The sequence below is a fragment of the Neomonachus schauinslandi genome, chromosome 1 (assembly GCF_002201575.2).
Source record: "Neomonachus schauinslandi chromosome 1, ASM220157v2, whole genome shotgun sequence".
Lineage (NCBI taxonomy): Eukaryota > Metazoa > Chordata > Mammalia > Carnivora > Phocidae > Neomonachus > Neomonachus schauinslandi.
This window is the reverse complement of record NC_058403.1, coordinates 117,296,052-117,320,118: the sequence shown is the minus strand read 5'-3', so window position 1 is coordinate 117,320,118 and position 24,067 is coordinate 117,296,052. Positions and strand designations below refer to the sequence as shown.

At 33.9% G+C, this 24,067-nt stretch overlaps 1 protein-coding gene across 2 annotated transcripts in view; it reads left to right on the top strand.

The window, feature by feature from the left end:
- The window catches only part of TRPC1 (transient receptor potential cation channel subfamily C member 1), a 68,371-nt gene that overhangs the window by 5,637 nt on the left and 38,667 nt on the right, over window positions 1-24,067 (top strand). Inside the window, exons 2-4 of one of the 2 annotated variants that reach the window (XM_021678727.1) lie at window positions 4,648-4,802; window positions 11,116-11,217; window positions 15,909-16,111. In XM_021678727.1, coding sequence (XP_021534402.1) covers window positions 4,648-4,802; window positions 11,116-11,217; window positions 15,909-16,111 — 460 coding nt within the window. The remainder of the gene's footprint in view (window positions 1-4,647; window positions 4,803-11,115; window positions 11,218-15,908; window positions 16,112-24,067) is intronic. The other variant, XM_021678728.1, reaches the window with a different exon arrangement.

The following is a 24,067-nucleotide window of genomic DNA, read 5'->3' as shown; positions in this document are numbered from 1 at the left end:
CTTGAATATTTGCAACTTGAGATAATATCGCCCATAATGCCTGAAATATTTACTATATGGCTCTTTATAGAAAAAGTGTGTTGAGCTTTATATTAGAGTATTGGCAGCTATTTCAGTAAAGAGTCTATTGCAGAGTCCAGGAAAGAGATGATAGTGGCTTTGACTGTGGGTAGCAGTATACATGGATACAAGTGGATGAGTATGGGAACTATTTTGGAGAGGGAGCTGAGAAGGCTTGCTATTAAATTGGTGTACTAGTGGAATTGATTGAAACGTTTATTTTTCCTTCACCGAAAAAAAGAACCATCTAGCCAAGAGGTAAACAGATTATGTTGCATTTCCTTGTATATATTACATTTTAAAAGACAAATGATTTATGTAACTCTTAAAAGCAACTTCAATATAAAATGAAAAGCATTCATATATTTGACATAAAAAGGCATTTAAATTGTAATCCTTGCTCTATAACTAGCTTCTTGCTATGTATTTTAAATTTACTAACTTCTTTGTACATATACACTCATCCTAAATATTAAGACTGTTCTAAAACAATGTAGCACATTGTTTTAAATGGCTTGCAAATGTAAACTTAGGTGGAATACTTTGAAACCACTCTACTTTCCTATAGGTTCTGTGACTATAGCATGTAATTTTTCATTTGCATGAGTATGTCAGCTGTCGCAGGGTGGACCTTTTTATTTTTAGGGATGAAAATTACTTACTTGGTTTGATTTTTTAAGTTTTATTTTCTTGTATAGTCCCCTGACTGTGATGGATATAATCTCTGAAACCTAAAGCTAGAGTATCTGACATCTGCAATACAATTACTCTTGAAACAGCAATCTGAAGTTTTAAAACAGGTAGCAGTTGTTTCTTTCCATTTGCTATACCTGAAATTTATAAAATTTTATAAGAATTGTACTTACACAATTCTTTATACTTTTCTGTCTCTGACAAATGGCTGACTAGATAATCTGAAAACCCTTCTGCTTCAAATCACCTAGAAATGCCAGTTAAAATATAACAAATGTCCATTTAAGTGAACAGCTGAGCTTTCAGGAAATTAAGGAAACACTCATGATCCAAAAATGAGGAAAAGACTGAAAAACAGAGGAGTGTGTGAGCTAACATTTTAGCTGCTCTGTGGATGGGGCAAGAGTTAGTTATTGGTCCAGGCATTATAGGGATTTGAATTTCAATGCCCATATGGAAACAGGTTATAAGGCCTTGTGTTTGTACAAAGTGGGAAATTAGCACAACATCCATGCATAAAATCAGGATCCTTAAAGCACGGTACCTGTAGCAAAGGGGTAGATGAAGAAAAGAACCCACCCACCAACACTGGGAGACTACAGAGAAGCTTGTAAGTAAGAATTTGCAGCTGTAGTCCTCACTCTTGTTGGTTTGGAGTTTGTTTGCTTGTTTGTTTATTTGTTTTTAATTTTTAAAAAAGATTTTATTTATTTGAGAGAGAGAGAGTGAGAGAAGGGGCAGGGGGAGAGGGGGAAGCAGACTGCCCACCGAGCAGGGAGCCCAACATGGGGCTTGATCCTGGGACTCCAGGATCATGACCTGAGCTGAAGACAGACACTCAACCGACTGAGCCATCCAGGTGCCCCCAGGGCTTGGAGTTTAATATTACCTACTTGGTCTGTGAAAACCTAAACTGAGAAATAAATATAAAAAAGATTGATAGGATAGCAAAACCTCTGAGTTATCCAGAAGAAGGAAACAAAACATCCTTGATGTTACAACCTTTCAAACTAGGCTGCCAGGATTCCCACAGTTAATCTGCATGAAGAGTTTGCAACACCCAATTAAAAAATTCAGAAGACAGTCACCCATTCTCAAGAATGAGTCAGTAGACACAACACATAGGATTAAATCCCTGAGGCCTTAGATAATTACCATATAGAAATCATAAAATAAGTATGTTTAAAATGACTAAAATCTGGGGCCCCTGGGTGGCTAAGTAGTTAAGCCTTAGGCTCAGGTCATGATGCCAGGGTCCTGGGATTGAGCCCCATGTCCCACTGAGCGGGAAGCCTGCTTCTCCCTGCTTCTCCCTTTCCCACTCCACCTGCTTGTGTTCCCGCTCTCGCTATCTCCCTGTCTGTCAAATAAGTAAATAAAATCTTAAAAAAATAAAAATAAATAAAATAACTAAAATCTTAAGGAAATGAAAACGTAAGAAGGTAAATCAAAAGATTTGGAAAGGAATCCAATAAAACTTAAGTAAAAAAATAGTCACTAAAAATGAATGGGTTAGGGCGCCTGGGTGGCTCAGTTGGTTAGGCGACTGCCTTCGGCTCGGGTCATGATCCTGGAGTCCCTGGATTGAGTCCCGCATCGGGCTCCCTGCTTGGTGGAGAGTCTGCTTCTCCCTCTCACCCTAACCCCTCTCATATGCTCTCTCTCATTCTCTCTCTCTCAAATAAATAAATAAAATCTTTTAAAAAAATGAATGGGTTAATAAAAAATAATAAGTAACTGAAAGATTTGAAGAAATTATCAAGAATATAGAAGAGAGAAAGAGGAACAATAAATCTTTAGAGACACAGAAGTTGGAATGAGATGATCCAACATAATGTTTAATAGAAGTTCCAATAGAAAAAAGAGTAATATGAGGATGAAGCAGTATTTGAAGAGAGAATGGCTGAAATTATTGCAGAATTTATGAAGGGCAGAAGTCCTTAGATTCAGAAAGCCTAATGAGTCCCTAGATAAATTAGTCCTCACCTAGACACATCATGAAACCAAAGAAAATGCAGAGCTTTTATGGGAGGCATTCTCTGACCACTTATATATTGAAATCACCTGAAATAAGGTTTTAAACATTGTTTTCCAGTAATAGTGCTAAATTTTCACTGGTCTATCTGTATGTTCACTCTTAGTTCAGCTTGTGACTAAGAGCTTCACTTTGTGAAGTGTTTGGTAAGTTTTTGTCATGGAACAAAAGTGTTTAAATATTAATTAGTAGTGCTATGAGGAAAATATTTCTTTTTTTTTTTTTTAAAGATTTTATTTATTTATTTGAGACAGAGAAAGAGAGAGAGAGAGCACATGAGAGGGGGGAGGGTCAGAGGGAGAAGCAGGCTCCCTGCCGAGCAGGGAGCCCGATGCAGGACTTGATCCAGGGACTCCAGGATCATGACCTGAGCCGAAAGCAGTCGCTTAATCAACTGCGCCACCCAGGCGCCCGAGGAAAATATTTCTTTTTGTGACTAGTTTTCTTCTTGAGGGAACTAAGGAAATATACCATCAAAAAAACTACTATTCTACTTCTTCCAAAATGTGTGGGGACTTTAAAGTCACTGGCTAAAAATAGCAAATTTGTTAGAAGTTTTAACAAAAATCTGTTACTTCTCCTTCTTATTCACCCAGTTAGTTCAGTTTTAGGGTTTTTTCATTCTGTATCATGAAATTATTCATTTCTTTTTCCTTGTGGTTTCCACTCTGATTGTTCTTTTCCTGTTTATTATTCATAGACTTTTAAGGACAACTATATTTGCAAGTCATTTAAAATGGTTTATTCATCCTATGTTTCAAAAGTTAGATGAAATAAAACAAACAAAACCCACCTGGCTTTATTTATTTAGCACTTCTCTTTTGAGTAATTTTTTTTTTTAGATTTTTTTTTTTTATTCTTATGTTAATCCCCATACATTACATCATTAGTTTTAGATGTAGTGTTCCATGATTCATTGTTTGTGCATAACACCCAGTGCTCCATGCAGAATGAAGCACTTCTCTTTTGATTTATTCCGCCAAATTACTGCACTAGCTGGTGAACAGACAAATATAATGGGCACTATAATGATGACCTCCGTAGTTATTCTCATTTTCCCCTAAGGGTCAGTTGTTTCGATGTAGACAGAATGGAGTTAGGCAGAAGGTAATCTGCATGCTCCTGAGAGGTGAAACTTCACTTTGAAATATTCTCACTTAAGCCTTTACCATCATTAATCCTAGTTCTGCCTTAGAGTTTTATTAGCTGAATATTCCCTGGCCATGTAAACAGGTTCATTAATGAGATAAGGGGTGCGTGTGTGTGTGTGTGTGTGTGTGTGTGTGTGTGTGTGTGTGTTGGGAGAGTGGGGAGGAAAGGAATTTCTGGCATCCTTCCCATTTACTATGCATATCCACTAGCATATATACATTCATACTGCTTTTCCAAACTAGCTTTTCCCCTGTAAAACCACTTCTTAATATCCTCTGCTTGTTTTTAGATCTTATTTTTAACCATTATTATGTGCCAGTAAATGTGTTTATGTATTTGAGGTGTAAAACTTAAATCCTTTATGCTTCTTAGGTTTTTCTAGTTTCCAGTCTGTACTTATGGACATTATTGCTTTAAATATCTTCTAAAAGTTTCTCTCCTTATAATCAGTCAGTTGTGAATTTTAAACTAACAACTTTTATTTCAACTGCACATTTAAAATTTTTTCTTTTTGCTTGCAGCTGATGTACATACTGTTTTATCAGGATAAGGTTTTCAGCAAGGAAATGTTCACATTTTCTTTGCACATTTCCATATACAAAAATGAGTTTAGGTTTTTAAATTTTAAATCAACAGGCTAAGTTTTTACAGTTATTCTTATCTAATATGTCTTGGATATTTAATTATGTTTGTATATTGTTATTTAGGTGACTATTATATGGTTAAAAAGATTTTGGAGGAAAACAGTTCAGGTGACTTGAACATAAATTGCGTAGATGTGCTTGGGAGAAATGCTGTTACCATAACTATTGAAAACGAAAACTTGGATATACTGCAGCTTCTTTTGGACTACGGTTGTCAGGTACAAGGCTAGATAATTCTACCAGTAGCTTCTAAATACTGTTAGATATGCCATGTTTTCTTCTTTCTTTCTAATTTCCTTTCATCCCCCCTTTCTTCCTTCTTTCCTTCCTTTGTTTTTTTCATTCTTATCTTTCTTTCACCCTTTATTTTGTCTTGAACCACTAAAAGTTTTAAAAACAAAACAAAAAAACCTTTTTTAAAAGTATATTTTGACTTGATTATCTTTTCCCTCCAAATTTTTACTTCCCCCCCCTTATATGTTTTATAACATTTCACAGAGGTAAATTATCATGATTTATTAAAGATGACTTTGTTTTTATTACTTATGTTATTACTATTTATGTTATATATCTAAAAATAGTACAAGTGTTCTGAAGTGTCAGGGGAACAGGTTGTTCTGTGGCTCATGTAATTTACAAACATAAGAACAAAATGCTCCTGACTCACAATGCAATTTTCAATTTGATTTTGATTTTCTCCTGTTAAATTTTATTAAGTTTTCCTTTTGTCTGAAGTTTAGTGTTTATAACTGAAGATGAACAAATTTCTTTTTTTAACTGGAAAATATAGACCTTTCTGTTTGTCTTTATATCTGTTCAGATAGAAAAGCAGGCATGCATATAAGTCTTAAAAGAATTCAGTCAAGAGATTCTGAAAGGAAATTTAATAATACTATTTTCCTTTTCTTTTGGGTTTGCTTATGATGGGAGCACATGACTCCTGGCACTTTTTTTTTTTCTTTCAAATAGTATGATTACTCTGTTGTAGCTTCAAATTAATGAGACTTTTTTTTGGGGGGGGGTGGCATCAGGAAGCACTCACAGAAGATTTTTAAAATATAAGTAGGTTAGTTCTATGTGCATTTTTATTGTATGTACATATATATGCATTGCAATATATGGTACTGTCTGTATGTGTACATAGAGTAGAAAAAGAAATTGCCTTCCCAGCAATTTCAGTTACCCAGAACACCACTGAGAATCAGAAAGTAACAAAAAACATCTCTGAGCAGTAGCTGCCATGAAGTTTTCCATTTATAAACTTTAGTCATAGGAGTATGAGAGCCCTCCTTCAACTTTAACAAACTTCAGTAGTTAGTTTTTAATGCATAGAGAATTAGAGGGGCAACAGAAGGGGCATGAGGGCTGCAGGGAAACAAAATGGGGCACAGTACCTCTGACTCTCTTTAATAAAGAGTTCAACAGCATTACATATCTGATAATCTCTAAGGAGTTGTATGTTAGAATGGTAATTAATGTTTACAACAATGACCAGAGTAAGTAAGTAAAAGTTAAATTATATTCAGTACCTATTTTTTTAGAAGATAGAAGAATATGTATAGTACTTCTAAAAGTAGAAAACTTCCATCAAAATAGTTTAAATTTCAAAGTTAAACACTTAAAGGCATAAGCTTCAGTTACCTAGAAAATAAGGTTATAAAGAAAGACCCTGATGATTCTGGATAAATGAAGTATTATGGTATAATTGTCATTTTTGTCTTTTTACGTATATGATCCTATGTATATAATAATTCTGCAATATACATGGTTCTTTCACATGGTTCCTGATCGTATTTGAACATCATAGCCAACCTATATAGATATTACATTTTATAGATCAGAAAACTGAGGCTCATAGACTTTAATGAATTGCTCAAAGTTCTGAAATAAGTGAGGGCAGAGCTAAGATATGAACCTGGTCTTCTGACTGCAAATCCCATGCTCTTTCCAGGTCACTGTGTTCTGTCTCAGGTTACCTCTGTCTTACCTATCAATCAACAGATGTCCAAGGCCTTCCATTGGGTGTGATTGTGGAAATGAATGAGTAAAACATGAATTCCATACTAAAGGATATTAAAACTAATTGGATAATGAAAGTATAGTTGACCCTTTAACAATACAGATTTGAACTGCATGGATCTACGTATATATGGATTTTTTACAGTATAGGACTGTAAATATTTTCTCTTCCTTAATGATTTTCTTAATATTCTTTTCTCCAGATTATTTTTAGAATGTAGTATATAATACATGTAACATACAAAATATGTGTTAATTGACTATGTTATAGGTAAGGCTTTGGTCAATAGGAGGCTATTAGTAGTTGAGTTTGGGGGGAGTTAAAAATTATGTGCAGATTTTCAATTATGTGGGGGGGGTGAGCACCTCTAACTCTTGCATTGTTTAAGGGTCAACTGTGTACATACAAGTTTCAAATCAATTAAATAATGCAGACGTGTATTTGATAAGTGCTGAGTGGTAATAATACTTGACCCTTGTATGTTACTTTGAGGTTACAAAGTGCTTTCATGTGCTTTATCTTATATTATACTAGTGGTTCTTGACTGGACAATTTTGCTCCCCAGGGGACATTTGATAATGTCTGGAAACATTTTTGGTTTCACAATTGAGGGATGGATCACTACTGGCATCTAGTGAGTAGAAGCTAGGTATGCTGCTTAAACATCCTACAGTGCCCTAGACGACCTCTACAACAAAGAATTACCTGGCCCCAAATGTCAATAATGTCACTGTTGAGAAACCATGTTTTATACTTAAACTTTTGTGCTTTACAATAGATATTTTGGAAACAGAAAAGAGAAGGTCACTGTGGATTGAGCTAATCAAGGTTTTGTGGAACAGTGTCAGTTGAGCTCAGCCTTCAACCATTAATAATTGTCAATATTTTTATAGTGATACTGTGTGCCAGGTACCTTAAATATATTCACTTCCTTAGTCCTCACAACCTATGAGATAGGTACTATTATTATTTCCATATTATGGAGGAGGAAATCAAGGTACAAAAAGTTTAGGTAACTTGCCCAAAGACACTCCACAAATGGCCCAGCTGGAATTAGAACTCAGGTTCTGGCTCCAGAGTCCATGTTTTTACCTACTACCCAAAACTACTCTCAAAAATATACATTGCACATGTCTTTGTTAACATCTTTCCCCACATCCCCTGTTCTGGAGCAATCTACATATTTTTGAGAAAATGAATTGACTTAGCCTTTTGAACAAAATATTTGGGTTGGATAGTAGTGGGAAATATCTGGAAAAATAACAAACAAAACAAATGAAAAGGGTCAGAATGCCAGGCTAAGGAATTTGGGTTTATAGAAAATGGGCTCATTAAATGATTTTTGAGAAAGGATGTGTTGTGTCCAGTGGTATTTTGGGAAAAGTATTTTAGTGGCTGTGTTCAGTATAGATTGAAAAATGGAAAGTGGAGAAGGCTATAGCTTGGGTGAACAGTTTTTATAGTAATCCAGGTCTGAAGAAGTTGAAGCCTGAACTAGATACTAGCTGTAAGGGTAGGAGAAAAAATGGCAGATGTGAAAGATGTTATAAAGGAAGAATTGATAGAACTTAGTATTTAAATTTGGAGGGGAGAATTGAAAAGGAGACCAAGATGATTTGGAAATGTTAAACATAGGTGGCTGGGAGAAGGATAAAAGAAACACAGGAAGTTAAGAAGTCAAGATTGGGGCAGAGAAATGTGAATTTGGATTTTAGCCTTGTTTATTTTGGGCATATCAAGCAGTCTCCAATGGACAGTTACAGATGGAAATTACATCTGTAGAGAGAGGTCAGGCTGCAGAGATACAGCAGTCATGGACATGGGATGATCACCTGCATCATGAAAGTGGATGAAATTACAGAGGAGAGCGAATGGCTGGTGCTGATTCTTTCTCAGGGAGCATCTACATTAATAAAGGCAATAGAAGGAAAATGTTCCATTAAAGGAGTTAGGATAGTGCAGCATTGTTAAAACCAAAGGAGCAGTTTTGATGTGTTGCTTAGAAATCAAAGAAAGTGAAGGGGTAGGAAGGGCCATTGGATTTTGAAACTGGCATCAATAGAGTTAGAGAAAATGATATGCATGATTTGAGAAGTTTGACAAAGTGAGAGGAAGAAAACTTGAGTGGTAAGAGAAAGACAGGATCAAGTCAAGGTAGCAAAGATTGAGGAAGTATTTCATATTTTGGGAGATAGAGGCTAGGACTGGTATTTCTGTAAACAAAGGACCCAAGTTCCTGTAGAAGACAGAAAAGCATTAAATAGAATACCAAGGTGGAAAACTTAGCTTTGGAAAGGAAATAAGAAGCTTCTTACTCTGAGTCTAGAGAAAAGAGTATGAGATTTTTTGAAAAGACATTTTCTGAGGTGGGAAGGAATATAGTAAGCAACCTCATTAATACATAATAAGTATACATATTGAATAAATTTTAATAAGGGATGGTCAAATATTTGTGAGAAATTGGGAAACAAAACTAATGAGGACATTTTGTCCTATAGATATTTTAAAAATATTTTTAAACTTTTTTCATTCAGAACTTCCTTTGATTTATCAAATAATATACGATTTGTGCAGAATAAGTTAATGGTAACTCCTTATTTACATGACTTTTTTACACAAATATTTTTATACCTGAAGCTTATCCTTTTAAGCATTGAGAGATTTAACATGAATCTTTCTTTATTCTTCACTAAATAGTGTATCTGAATATAATTTAACTTTATCATCATAAGTGGGAATCATTGAAAATATAATTGTTTTACTTTGCTTTGTATAATCTGAAACTATTAACATGTTTGTCCTTATATTAAATGGCTTCTGACTACTCTGTATTGATAGTTGTTTTCCTACAGTGGTATATTATCTTTTCAGTAGTCAGCTTTTAGCAATTTTTTCTTCATTTCTTTCTATTTTTGTTAGTTTTTATCTAGCTGTTTCCTTATTCAGTAAAGATCTGAAGAATACTTGGGGAAAGCAAGTTAGCCTTCATTTGTAGACAACTCTTAGTGTCATTGAGACAATTCCTTCTGGGAAATAATGCCCGTGAAGTTAGTTTGTGACAGCTCAATATAGTTTTTTTGGAAATTTGCAGTTGGATCCATGGCTGTGTTTCAGATGGTTGGAGCTGATTGGTGTTTTGACTTAGAGAGCAGTAGCATTACTATATAGTTAGCTTTATAGGTTAAAATTTATCATAAATGAAATGTTTAGTAGTAATGAACACATAATTCTTTTTGTTTGCTTCACTTGACCAAGTATGGTAAAAATTGAGTAAAAATGTTTGCAAAGCAGAAGGATAATGATGCTAGATTTAAAGAATAGGATACAACCCAGTGAACCTTGAAAGTTTTAAGGAATAAAAAATTAAATTTCTCATTGGGATGGGGAGTTTTTCCTGTGGAAATACATAGGCAGTTCCTAATGGTTGAATGTGGCCCCCAGTTCTTTGGGGTGATATATTCCTATTTTTAGGTATCCAGGTAAAGTCTGTCGTTTTTAGTCCTATTTTTGACATCTAGATAAAGTTTATGGAAGGTTTATTCTTTTCAGCTCCAAGAATACTAAAGATCTGATATAGTTTCATTTTCAAGAGAGAGAATGTTGATGTAAATGATTGTTAAAGATTATAACAGTTTTTAAAATGTACAGATTGAAAATAATAAGGGCACTTTCTTAGATTAAATCATTATTTATCCCCATGTTTCCCTTCTGCCTTTATGGTTTTCCTTAAAACAGAACAGAATAGAACAAAACAAAAAGAAACCCAAAAACCCGATGTCACAGTTGCCAAGTATGGACTGTAGACTTTGTTACAGAGTGTTGGAAAGTCCCGAATGCTCAGCTTCTGTTTACTTTTTCCTCCCATCAAAGTTGGAGTTTCAAAATGAACAGTAGTTTGGGAGTAAAACTATAAAGTCACTTCTCCCTCTTTTCTCCAAGAACATTGGCAGCCTAGTTTTTTGCAGCTTTTACTTGATAAGATTGCTAATATTAATGTCAAATTTGTAACACTTCAGTTAGCCATATAGGTTTTAAAGTTGATACCAGAGGGCTCCCCTTATCCTCATGGTTGCATTGATGATCATTTTTACTAGAATGAACATAATCCTTTACCAGTAGTAATAGTTCTTGGCAATTTCTTTAATAGATCTGGAATGTTAAGATTCTTTTTGGTTCAAAGTTCACAAGTAAAGGTCTTGAAAAAAAATTTCAACTTTGAATACTCGATGGATCAGCACTGTTCCATTAATAAACTCTTCTAGCAAGCATTTTTTTTTTTTTTACCAGCTTATGCAGTGAAATCAGCACAGAAATTTGTGTGTGTTATGGTACACAAAAGTACTGCTAAGGCAAGCAAATGTACTCTTTGGACAGTAAATTTTTAAAAATTTAGTATTACTGTACATAATACAGCTTAAATTTAAAGATAGTTTTATTTAAGAATTACTAAAAATAAATAGTTTACCTTTTTATCCTCCATTTTCATTTTTAACCTTTTTTTTTTTTTAAAGTCCGCAGATGCACTTTTGGTGGCAATCGACTCTGAAGTAGTGGGAGCTGTTGATATACTACTTAATCATCGACCAAAACGATCATCAAGACCAACTATAGTAGTTAGTACTCTTAAACATTTATTAATTTGGATTTTTAAACCAAAATAGATCTCCTGCCCCATTCCCACTTTTTTCTTCCCCCAAATTTATTTTGTTTTAAAGAAATGGATTTTTTTTACTCTGTAAAATATTGCCTTAAAGTAAGTAGATACTTGCAGGAATAATTAATTTTGCTTTCAGGAAGCCTTTTTAAAATTAGTGGTATTTCCATAATCTTGTCAGTGTGGACCAATATTTTTAGTTTTGGACATTCTATAGATTAGGTTGAAAATACAGATTAGTTTCCAGATGGATTTAACAATTAAATATAAACAGTGAAACCATAAAACTGGAAGAAAATGTAGGTGAATATTTAACTGATTATGAGTGGAAAGACTTTCTAATCATAAAAAGCAATGGCACAGCCTTTCGCTGTATAGAAGTTAAATTTCTGGAATTCAGATATAGAGCAAAATTTAGAAAGCAGTTGGATAACTGGCAAAGATATTTTCAAAATATATCACAAATTCATAATCTTAATAATTGACAAATTGATGAAAAACACCAAGATCAGAAAAGGACATGAAAAAAATCTCAGAACAGAAAATATAAGATATTAAAACTTACTACTAATAAGATATGAAATACTAATTTTTGCTTATCAAATTAGCAAAGATTATTTTATTTCTTTGTTTAAATTTTAGTTAACCTACAGTGCAATTTGGTTTCAGGAGTAGAATTCAGTAACTCATCACTTACACCCAGTGTTCATCACAAGTGCCCTCCTTAATACCCATCACCCATTTAGCCCACCCCCAGCCACCTCTTTCCATCAACCCTTAGTTTGTTCTCTGTCATTAAGAGTCTCTTATGATTCATTTCCCTCTCTCCTTTTCTTCCCCCACTTCCCATACTTTCATCTGTTTTTAAATTCCATATATGAGTGAAATCATATGGTATTTGTCTTTTTCTGACTGACTAATTTCACTTAATATAATATATTAAAATAATATACTCTAGCTCCATCCATATCATTGCAAATGGCAAGATTTCATTCTTTTTGATGGCTGAGTAATATTCCATTATATATATGTATCTTCTTTATCCATTCATTAGTCGATGGACATTTGGGCTCTCCATAGTTTGGCTATTGTTGATAATGCAAATTAGTAGAGATTTTTAAAAATAATTATCATTGATGGCAAGGGAGTGGTACAGTCTAATACAAATTGGTGGGGAGGGTATTTTGGAAAGTAGTTCAGCAGAGTATATCATAAATAAGAAAGATGTTCATATTCTTTAATCTAGTGTTTCCCCTTCTAGGAACTGGTCAGAAATAGGGAGAAGAATGTTAATTGTGATCTTACTTGTAGCAATGAAAAAACCATGTGACCCAATTTAAACATCCCCAAATAAAAGATTGGAAATAATAAAAATTACATACATATTAAAATGGTATTTTTAAAAGAATATTTAGGAACCTGAATAAATATGACATAGGAAGTGAAAAAAATGGGAATAGTAAACTGGACATATAATATGATCCAAGGTTAAAAAGATGCACAGACAAAGAACTCTATGGAAATGTAGCAAAATGTTACCTAACAGCAGTCATCTCATTGCTAAATTAAGGATATTTTTTTCTTACTCTTTTTATTTTTCTTTATTGCTTTTGTAATTAAGAAGACAGTCACTAATGATCAAATAAATTCTACTTAAAATTTTTTTTTTAAAGATTTTATTTATTTGACAGAGAGAGACACAGCGAGAGAGGGAACACAAGCAGGGGGAGTGGGAGAGGGAGAAGCAGGCTTCCCGCTGAGCAGGGAGCCCTATGCAGGGCTCGATCCCAGGACCCTGGGATCATGACCTGAGCCGAAGGCAGATGCTTAATGACTGAGCCACCCAGGCGCCCCAAATAAATTCTACTTTAAAATGAGATATTTGTTACATATCAAAATTTAAAAATTATAACATTCATTATTGGTGAGGATGTAGTGAAACAAGCAGTTTTTAAATAATTGCTGGTAGTGTAAACTGGCTATCCTCTGAAGAAAAATATTGTTTTAAGATAGAATTATAAATTGGTTGTGCCATTATCTGAGAACAATGAGAAGCTCTGCTAAATTGCATACTTTACCATATATTAACTGAAATCTTTTACTTTCATTTAGGTATTACAAAGTTTCTGTAAGCATGACTTTCTCCAGAGGATAGTACCAACTAGTTTAAGTGGTGATAAGAAACCAAAAAGAACAGAGGAAAAAAAGGCTAAGAATATAGCGCCTGTCCAAATGATCAGAAATGTGTAGAATCCTATTCGATTTTCTGTCATCTGTCTTGCAGTCACTGTTATATTTCGGTATACTTATTCCACCTTGTAGCCCCTTTTTACCCGTTTACTTTCTTGGCAGGGAGGGTGGGGTGTGGTATGCCAGGGTATCGGAGCAACCGACTGACATTATTTCATCACCATTAGCACCACCAGTCAACTCTTGTGTTGTAAGGCTCTGGCAGTCTTCATCCCTCAGCCAAAGAACACTTTGTACTTCATCTCTAACAAAAAGGGTTATCATCCTTTGCTTGAGTATTTCTAGTGACAGTAAGATCACATTTTAACAGCCCTAATACTTCTTGACAGGCAATGTCAAATATTTTTATATACTTTTTTTTTTACCATTTCAGTGAATTTATTCTGTATTCTTAGCTTATCAAAATTGTCTTTTGATAAATATTGATTTTTTAAATACAGATGGGTTTTTTTTGATAGTATGTAGATTATATGAGCAATGAAATAATGCATTTCAATCTTCTAATGATGTTTTTCATGTAGTCAAGTATGTTTTATAGGAAAAATGAAGACATTATTTAAATACAATTTTCTTCTCTTTATAACCAGTAATAAGGGGAGAGAGGGCTAAATTTTTAGATTTCTTTGTTATTTTTAAATAAATTCATTAATTTGAAGTTTCCAATAAATAAATGGGAAGTATATAAAGAAACTATTCATAAAAGAAGGGGAAAAAAGCTAAGTATGTCAGAAAATATTAAAACTTAGCTAGTAATCAAAGGAAAGGAAAGTAATATTTCATGATAGTTTTTTTCACTCATAAATTGGGAATGATCATGCCTAGTGCTGGTGAGTAAACCTTGAGTGTGAAATGGGTACATTCCTGTATTATTGGAAATATAAACTATGGAAAGAACTTTAGTAATATATATCAAAAGCTTCAAAACTGTTCATGGCCTTTAGACCTATTATTGCACTTCAGGGGTTCTGTGGTTAAGGAGTTTATCCTAAATTTCAAAAAAGCTGTATTCATAAAGATGTTTGTGGTAGTGTTATTTAAATAAGCAAAACAAAATATCTTGAACATAGGTCTGTGAATTTTCTTAAATTACATGCTAGTTCTATACATGAATTTTATTTCCCAGAAATTCTGGGCTATAGTTTTATGAAATTATTAGAAGGATCCTTGAATTTCAAAATATTAAGGACCATTGTTTTTAATCATTGATGCCAAATCACTTATGCCAAAGATGTCCTTAAAGGGTGGTGTAATAGAAAAAGGACTAGAAGGAGATACTGTAAAATGTATTTTGCATAGTAGGAATATGGGAATTTTTATTCTTCTATCTGCTTTTCTGTATTTTTCAGATATTTTATAGTATGTGTATACTACTTTTATAATGTTAATAAAAATTACCCAAAAAACCCTGTGAACTTGATAAGCTTATACAATGGAATCAAACAGCTGTCAGGAAAACCTGTGTGAAAAAGTGAGAAGTATTGGGAAGAATATGCAATAGTCATACAATAATCAACCTTTTTATTTAACCCTGACTCTTTATTTACTAATGTTTCTTTCCTCATGTCATGCCATCACCAGGCCCATGAGTCCATGTAGGGAAAGCAGCTCAGGCTCTGGTGTAATACGGACCTGAGTTCTGATTTGCATTTTGCCACTCTGTTGTGTAGCTTGGGCACATTAACTTCTCTGAGCCTCAGTTTCTTCATGGGGATTATAATGCTCAATTTTGCAGACTATTGTGGGGATTAAATGAAATGATAAATGTAAGGTGTCTAACAGTCCCAGGACTCATTAATAATAGTTACCATTGTTAGTGTTCTTGTGCATTTGTAACAGGAAATAGTATAGGTAATGATTGAGAATATGTAAAGAATTACATAAAATGAAGAGTGCTTCCTATTTACTTACCCCTTTCAGGCAACTTCATTGCTATTAATGTGGCAAGGTTTGCCATAAAGGTGGAATTTTTAAGTTTTTCTCATGCATTTGTACTCTGCCTATTTTTAACATTTCTGTTTTTCCCTTTATATTCTTTTTCTAAGATTCTTGTTCTTTATCCTTGTCATGCATGTTTCCATAATCTTGTGAAAATTAAACACTTTTTTCTAAAGTATTTTTCTAGGTATCCTCACTTCTTCTTTGTTAGGAAAACAGAACTCTAGTTGTATGAATATGTTCTATTGAAGATTTTTGTCTGTCATGATTATATTGCATTTATTAATTAAAATTGAGTTTCAGGTTTCAAAAAAAATTTAGTCCTGGTAAAATGTTTATCATATTTTTAAAAATAATTATTGTGTTCTTTGTGCCTTCTGATTTTTTTTCATTTCATTTTCAGATAAATATGTTGTTTTGAAGTCACAAATAATAATTTTGGACATTTATATAAATATTTTTCAGAAACTAATGGAGCGAATTCAGAATCCTGAGTATTCAACAACTATGGATGTTGCACCTGTCATTTTAGCTGCTCATCGTAACAACTATGAAATTCTTACAATGCTGTTAAAACAGGATGTATCTCTACCCAAGCCCCATGCAGTTGGCTGTGAATGCACATTGTGTTCTGCAAAGAACAAAAAGGACAGTCTCCGACATTCCAGGTTAGAAAATTAAGGTTTTGATAAATAGGTGTGCGATTTAGTAAGGTATATGTCAGTGAAATTTTTGTTGTTTTTCTTTCTATGCAGCTTTTAAGAAATATGGTACTGGAATGGCTTATGAAAGCTAAACATCTAGTTCCTTTGCTTAATATGAGTTTTACATCTTTTAGAAATGTTTATAAATGATGCATAGGAAAAGCCTTCAAATTATGAATAGGGTTTACCTCATGCTTCTGCTGGTGGGGCTTAGAGACATTATTTACTTTTTAAAAGCAGAGTTTATTAGCCTAAGAGAATTTCCAAATAGTAGAAGGGGTGGAGATACCCCTTCTTATCTTATTTATAAGGAAATAAAATGTGTTTTCTGTCTCACTGAATACTTAACTTGTTATGCCTCTTACTTCCCCTTTCACACAATATTTAAATCTTTTTCTCTTCCCTTTCTCCCCAGTCCAAATATTAACAACAACTGAGGAGAAAATGAATGAGAAAGTATCCCATCTTGGATGGGTTGAGCAAGAGCACACATATGGGCATGTTGTATAAGGTTCTGGGCTACACTTGAGAATCTAATTTTCAGCATAAGTCTTTATATATATATATATTATCTATGTAGTAATCAAATACAGTTGAGATTATATCAATATAACATTTACTATGGGAAATATGGTCTGGAAGTCCTAAGCAGCCCATTGACAAATTGTTTTTATAGTATGTGAAATTAGCCTTACAGCTGCAAGCTAGTCACCCTCACTCCTTCCTTTTCTTAAGGACAGATCTTTGGTGGATTGACAGATAGTCACAGATCCATAAATTGAGAAAGTCTCCTGGGAATCAGTTTAATGTTTATTTGTAGAGGTTGAACTGGAAAGTTTTTCTATTTTCAGGTTTATTTACAGTGAGATCTATTTTTTTTTTAATAAGATTTGGTTGATAGCTATGACTATATCATATAATGACTAGCAGAAATGATCTTTAAGGCTTCTTCTAGTTTTAAAATCCTTTATTAATATTAAATATAAATATTTCCAAATTGTATGCTTATTAAATATGTGTGTAGTTGAAACAGCTGAGGTTGTAGGAATTGGGGCTGGAGAGAACACTAAGCCTGGCTTGGTTTCAGGTGGGGGAAAAAGCTTTGTTCTGAAAGCTTTTAGAAGAGCTGTGGCTTGAGCTTGGTCTTTAGGTATGAATAACAATAAAAAGAGGGGCCCTGGGTGGCTCAGTTGGTTAAGCTCTGACTCTTGATTTTGGTGCAGGTCATGATTTCAGGGTCATGAGATTGAGCCCCTTGTTGGCTCTGTGCTCAGTGGGGAGTCTGTTTGAAATTCTCTCTTTTCCTCCCCCTCTCCCCCACTCCTCCTCAAATAAATTAATAAATAAAATCTTTAAAAAAAATAAAAACGTTTTATGCAGAAAGTATAGTATGTGATTGTGGTTTATTTAGGGAACTCCGAATGATGTGGTGTATTTACAGAAAAGTTTGAGAGAGTTTGTTATTGATATTTGGGAAAACAGTTATAGCGAGTGTCAAAATGCCCTGACTACAAGTCATTTCTAGGAATTGCTAAGTAGAGTTGCTGAAGAAAAGGAGGCTAACAAAATGAGTAAAAAGAGATACGGGTAAAGGTTTTGGTGAAGTTGAAGGGCCAATATACTGGCAATAAGAAAATGAGGCAATCTGTATTTACAAAGTTACTGGTTTTTAAATTTTAGAGATGCTGAAGTTCCAGGTGATGATAAGGTCTAGGGGCAATAATTTTATTTTATTATCATTATTTTTTATTTATTTTTAAAGATTTTATTTATTTGAGAGAGAGAGCACAAGCAGCAGGTAGAGGGGGGAGAGAGGAAGAGGGAGAAGCAGACTCTTTGCTGAGCAGGGGCCCAATGTGGGACTTGATCCCAAACATCAAAGGCAGATGTTTGACTGAGCCACCCAGGCATCCCTTAGGGGGGGATAATTTTAAATGGGGTAGGGAAGGGTAATGGACCATTGCAGTTTAGAAAAACATTTTCAGTAATGTAATTGCTGTGATTTGGTTTTAGTCTCAATTATTTGATGCGTTGTGAAATTTCAAATAACTTTAAAGAAATGTTTGCAATCTTTATTATCTATCAAGGAAAGGCAAAGTTTTTTAAAAGTTGAGAAATGCTTTGTTTAAACTGCACAGTGATTTTTATAGTTTTGAGTTTGAATGCCTATAAGCCTAAAGTATGTTCAACTTTACTCCTTTTATTACCCACTTCACCCTTGAAAGCAATTGAATTTGTACAACTTGGCTAAAAGAGTAGGATTTGGCATTGAGAAAATCAGTGAACTATGAGGCTCTAGTAATACTAGTTTGAAAACTATTTATTTTAACTACAGAAGTAATATGTGAACAAATCCTCAAATCTGTGTAAAAATTCTAACTTTAATTTTGAGCAGATGTCCTTTGACCAATCTCAATTCTCCTCCTGTCTCTGGATCTAACTAGTATGATCAGCTTGAGGTTCTATATTCTGCTCAATGACTAGAATTCTAACTGGTTAGAAATTTGACTCTTAACTGTGGTGTTAGATTGGAAGCTAGTCTCCATCAATGACCATCTGTTACATGTTGAAGTTAGAAATTTCCTCTCCTGATTTCTGTCTATGCAGATTCCATTAAAATTTCCTCTCCTATTTCATTAATTTTGCCTATCTGATATTAATCTTGTCTCATCTACTCCATTCTTATTGTTGTCCAAATATTTAGGTTGAACCATATGAAATTACTCACTGTCTTAAAAGTATTTTGGACAATGTAGCATTTCATATTCCCATATTCTTCTTGGCGTGGATGAACACCAGAAAGTTATGTAGAATATAATCTCATAACTCTACAGGCCTCAAAAAAGTTCGTGTTTGTTTTTTTTTAAAGATTTATTTGTTTGTTTATTTTAGAGAGAGAGAGCATGTGCACATGAGTGGGGTTGAGGGGGTGGAGAGGCAGAGAAAGAGGAAGAGAGAATCTTCAAGCAGACTCCCCGCTGATCGTGGAGCCGAGCCAGGACACTGGGATGATGATCTGAGCCGAAAGCCAGAGTCGGCTACTTAACCAACTGAGCCACCCAGGCACCCCCAAAAAGTTTTTTTTAAATATGGAGATTGATGATATGCAGTAAATGTATACAGGTGCAGTAAATGTATACAGGTGTATACTATCACCAGAATCCAATATTCTGTCATTTCCATCACTGGAAGAAGTTCTGTCATGCCCCTTTTTAGTCAGTCCCTGCTCCCATTCCTAGCTCCAAGCAACCACAGATCTTTTTTCTGTCTATAACCTATAGTTTTTTTCTTTTCTAGAAATTTCATATAAATAGAATCATACAATATATTGACTTATGTCTCTAGCTTCTCTTACTTAGCATAATATTTTGAGGTTCATTCATATTGCATGTATCAGTAGTTTATTCCTTTTTATTGTTGAGTAGTATATCATTTTAAGGATGAAGGATGAATCTTTTGTTTATACATTCACTAGATGATGGACATTTGAGATGTTTCTAGTTTTTGGCAGTGAACATTCACATATAAGTTTTTGTGTAGAAATATTTTTTTTATTTCTGTTGGGTAGATACCTAGGAGTGGAATTACTGGGTTGTATGGTAAGTGTATGTTTAACTTTTTAAGTAACTGCCGAACTGTTTTCCAAAGTGATTGTATCATTTTACATTCTCATCAGTGATATATGATGGTTTCAATTCCTCCACATGGTCACCAACACTTTATATTGTCAGTTTTTTTGATCTTAGCCATTTTAGCAGAAGTGTAGTAGTATCTCATTGTGGTTTTAATTTGCATTTCCCTTACGCCTTATAATATCAACCATCTTATCATGTGTTTATATGTCATTAATATATCTTCTTTGATGAAGTATCTATTCAGATTTTTTCCCATTTTTAAAAATTGGGTTGTTTGTCTTATTAAGTTGTAAAAGTTCTTTGTATGTTCTGGACACAAGTCCTTTATCAGATATATGTTTTGCAAATGAATTCTCCCAGTCTGTGACTTGTCTTTTCATTTTCTTCTTGGTGTCTTTTGAAGAGCAAAACTTTTAATTTTGATGAGGCCCATTTTATCACTTTTATCTTTTGTAGATTATTTCTTGTGTCATATATATGAAATATTTACTTAACCCAAGGTCACAAAGATTTTCTCCTAGAAAATCTGTTTTCTTCTAGAAGTTTTATAGTTGTATGATTTACATTTAAGTCTATAATCTATTTTGAGTAAACTTTTGTATGTGTGTGAGATAAAGATCTAAGTTCTTTTTTTAAATTTTTTTGCAATATCCAATCATTTGTTCTACTACCATTTGTTGAAGAGTATTGTTTTCCCCAGTAAATTATCTTTACACCTCAGAAATCATTTGAGCATATATGTATGATTTTATTTCTAGACTCTAATTTGTTCCATTAATCTATAAGTCTGTCCTTACACCAATATCACTGTGTCCTGATTACTGTAATTTTATAGTCAACTTTTAAATCAGATAATGTATATGATTTCACTCATATGTGGAATTTCAGAAACAGATGACCGTAAGGAAAAAAAAAGAGAGAGACAAACCATAAAACAGACCCTTAACTATAGAGAACAAACTGAGGGTTGCTGAAGAGGAGGTGGGCAGGGGAATGGGTTAAATGGGTGATGGGTATTAAGGAGGCACTTGTGATGAGCACTGGGTGTTATTTTTTTTAAGATTTTTATTTACTTTTTTTCGAGAGAGAGAAGTGGGGGGAAGGGCAGAGGGAGAAGTAGACTCCCCGTTGAGCAGGGAACCCGATGTGGGACTCAATCCCAGGACCCTGGGATCATGACCCGAGCCAAAGGCAGACACCCAACCAACTGAACCACCCAGGCGCCCAGAGCACTGGGTGTTATATGTAAACAATGAATCACTAAATTCTACTTCTGAAACTAATATTACACCATATGTTAACTAACTGGAATTTAAATAAAAACTTGAAATAAAGCAAAACTTGAAACAAAATGTAAGTCTTTCATCTTTCATCCTTTTTTTAAAATTTTTGGCTAGGCTGTGTTCTTTGCATTTGCAAATAAAGTTTAGAATGAGTTATCAATTTTTACGAAAATACCTGCTTGGATTTTTAAGAGGAGTTGCATTAAACCAATTTGGAGAGGATTGCCATTTTAATAATATTAAATCTTTCAATCTGTGAACATGGTATATCTCTCCATTTTATTAGATCTTCCTAATTACTTTCAGCAATGTTTTCTAGTCTTCAGTGTATAGGTCTTGTGCTTCATTTTTACAATTTATTTTACAATTTATTCCTAAGTATTTTATTTGTTTTGATAATATTGCACATGAATTGCTTTCTTAATTTCATTCATAGATGGTTCATTGCTAGTATATAGAAATAAAACTGATTTTGTATCTTGTGATCTTGCTAAACGCATTTATTCTAATAGAGCTTTTTGTTTGTTTGCTTTTTAGATTCCTAAAGATTTTTATATATAAGATTATATCATCTGTAAATAGAGACAGTTTTACTTCTTTTCCAATCTTTAGGACTTCATTTTTCTTGCCTTATTGCACTGGCTAGAACCTCCAGTGTGATGTTGAATGTAAGTTAGTAAGAGTGAATATCCTTGCCTTGGATTCTTGGTTCTGAATTTTCTATTTGGGATTTTCTATTTATAGTATCATAGGAAATAGTTTTACTGCCCTAAAGATCCCCTACATTACACTTATTTAGCCCTCCCTCACCCCAAACCCCTGGCAACCATTGATTTTTTTTTTTTTTTTTTTACTGTCTCCATGGTTTTAACTTTTCTCTGTAATGTCATATAATTGGAATCATATAGTATGTAGCCTTTTCATATTGGCTTCTTTCACTTAGTAATATGCATTTAAGTTTCCTTCATGTTTTTCATGGCTTGACAGTATGATTCTTTTTAACACTGAATAATATTCCATTGTATGAAGGTACTACAGTTTATCCATTCATTTACTGAAAGACATCTTGATTGCTTCCAAGTTTTGGAAGTTATAAATAAAGCTGTTATAAACATTAATGTAAAGGTTTTTGTGTGGACATAGGTTTTCAACTCATTAGATAAATACCAAGAAGTGTGATTGCTGGATCATATGGTAAGAATATACTTTTTTTTTTTAAAGATTTTATTCATTTATTGACAGAGAGAGACACACAGAAAGAGGGAACACAAGCAGGGGGAGTGGGAAAGGGAGAAGCAGGCCTCCCGCCAAGCAGGGAGCCCGATGCGGGACTCGATCCCAGGACCCTGGGATCACGACCCGAGCCGAAGGCAGACGCTTAATGACTGAGCCACCCAGGCGCCCCAAGAATATGTGTACTTTTTTAAGAAACTGCCAAACTATCTTGCAAATTGCCTGCACCATTCAGCATTCCTACCAACAATGAATGAAGTTCATGTTGCTCCACATCCTGACCAGCATTTGATATTGTCAGGGTTTGGATTTTGGCCTTTCTAATGGGTGTGTAATGGTATAGTATCTCACTGTTGCTTTAATTGCCATCCCCTAGTGATGTATCATGTTGTACATCTCTATATGCTTATTTGCCATCTGTATATCTTCTTTTGTGAGATGTCTGTTCAGATCTCTTGCCTACTTTTTAATTGGATTGTTTGTTTTCTTATTGTTGAGTTTTAAGGGTTCTTTGTATACTTTATATACAGGGTCCTTTATCAGATATGTTTTTTGCAAATATTTTTTCCCAGGCTGTGGCTTGTCTTTTCATTCTCTTAATTCATGGTTTATTTAAAAATGTGCTGTTGTACTTTCACATATTTTGGGATTTCCCAGATTTCTTTCTACTGGTGATTTCTAATTTAATTTCTAAATTAATTGATTGGAGAATATACTGTATTTTTAAAATAACTTTATTGAGGAGCACCTGGGTGGCTCAGTCAGTTGAGCGTCTGCCTTCTGGCTCAGGTCATGATCCCAGCGTCCTGGGATGGAGCCCCGTGTCAGGCTCCCTGTTCAGTGGGGAGTCTGATTCTCCCTTCCTCTGCTCTTGTGCTCTTTCTCTCTCTCTCCCTCTCAAATAAATAAATAAAATCTTTAAAAAATAACTTTATTGAGATATAATTCATATATTTTAAAATTCACCCTTTTACAATATTCATGTAGTTATACATTGACCATCATTATCTAATTCCAGAACATTTTATCACATCCAGAAGAAACACTATACTCATTAACAGTCACTCTCCCAGCTGCTAGAAACCACTAAATTTACTTTCTGTTCTTATGGGTTTGCCTTTTCTGGATATTTCATATAAATCACATCTTTCAAGTTCTTATCGGTCATTTGCTTATCTTTTTTGGAGATTTCTATTCAAATCCGCTTCCCAGTGTTTTAATTGGTTATCTGCTTTTTTATTGCTGAATTGTAAGAGTTTTGTTTTGTTTTGTTTTTTTAATTCTGGATACAAGTCCCTCATCAGATATGATTTGCAAATCTTTTTTCACATTCTGTCAGTTATCTTTTCACTTTTTTTGATGATGTACTTTGAAGCATAGAAGTTTTAAATTTTGGTGGTGTCCAGTTGACCTCTTTTTGGTATTACAGCTAAGAAACCATTGCTTAATTTGGAGAAAGTACTTTTTATGATTTCATTCTTTAAAAAGATGTATATTAAGACTAGTTCTATGACCTACCATGTAGTTTGACATGGAGAATATTCTTTGTACTCTTGAAATAATACTCTTGAATATTCTATGTACTCTTGGGGTGAGCATTCAGTAAATTTCAGTTCAATCATATATTCTTTCATAGTATTTGAGTCTTCCTTATCCCTCCTGGTTTTCTCTCCATCTATTTTACCAATTTCTGGGAGAGAAATATTAGATCTCAGAATGTTTCAGAATATATAACTTATCCTTGGCAGATGGAGTGTTCTGTCAGTGTC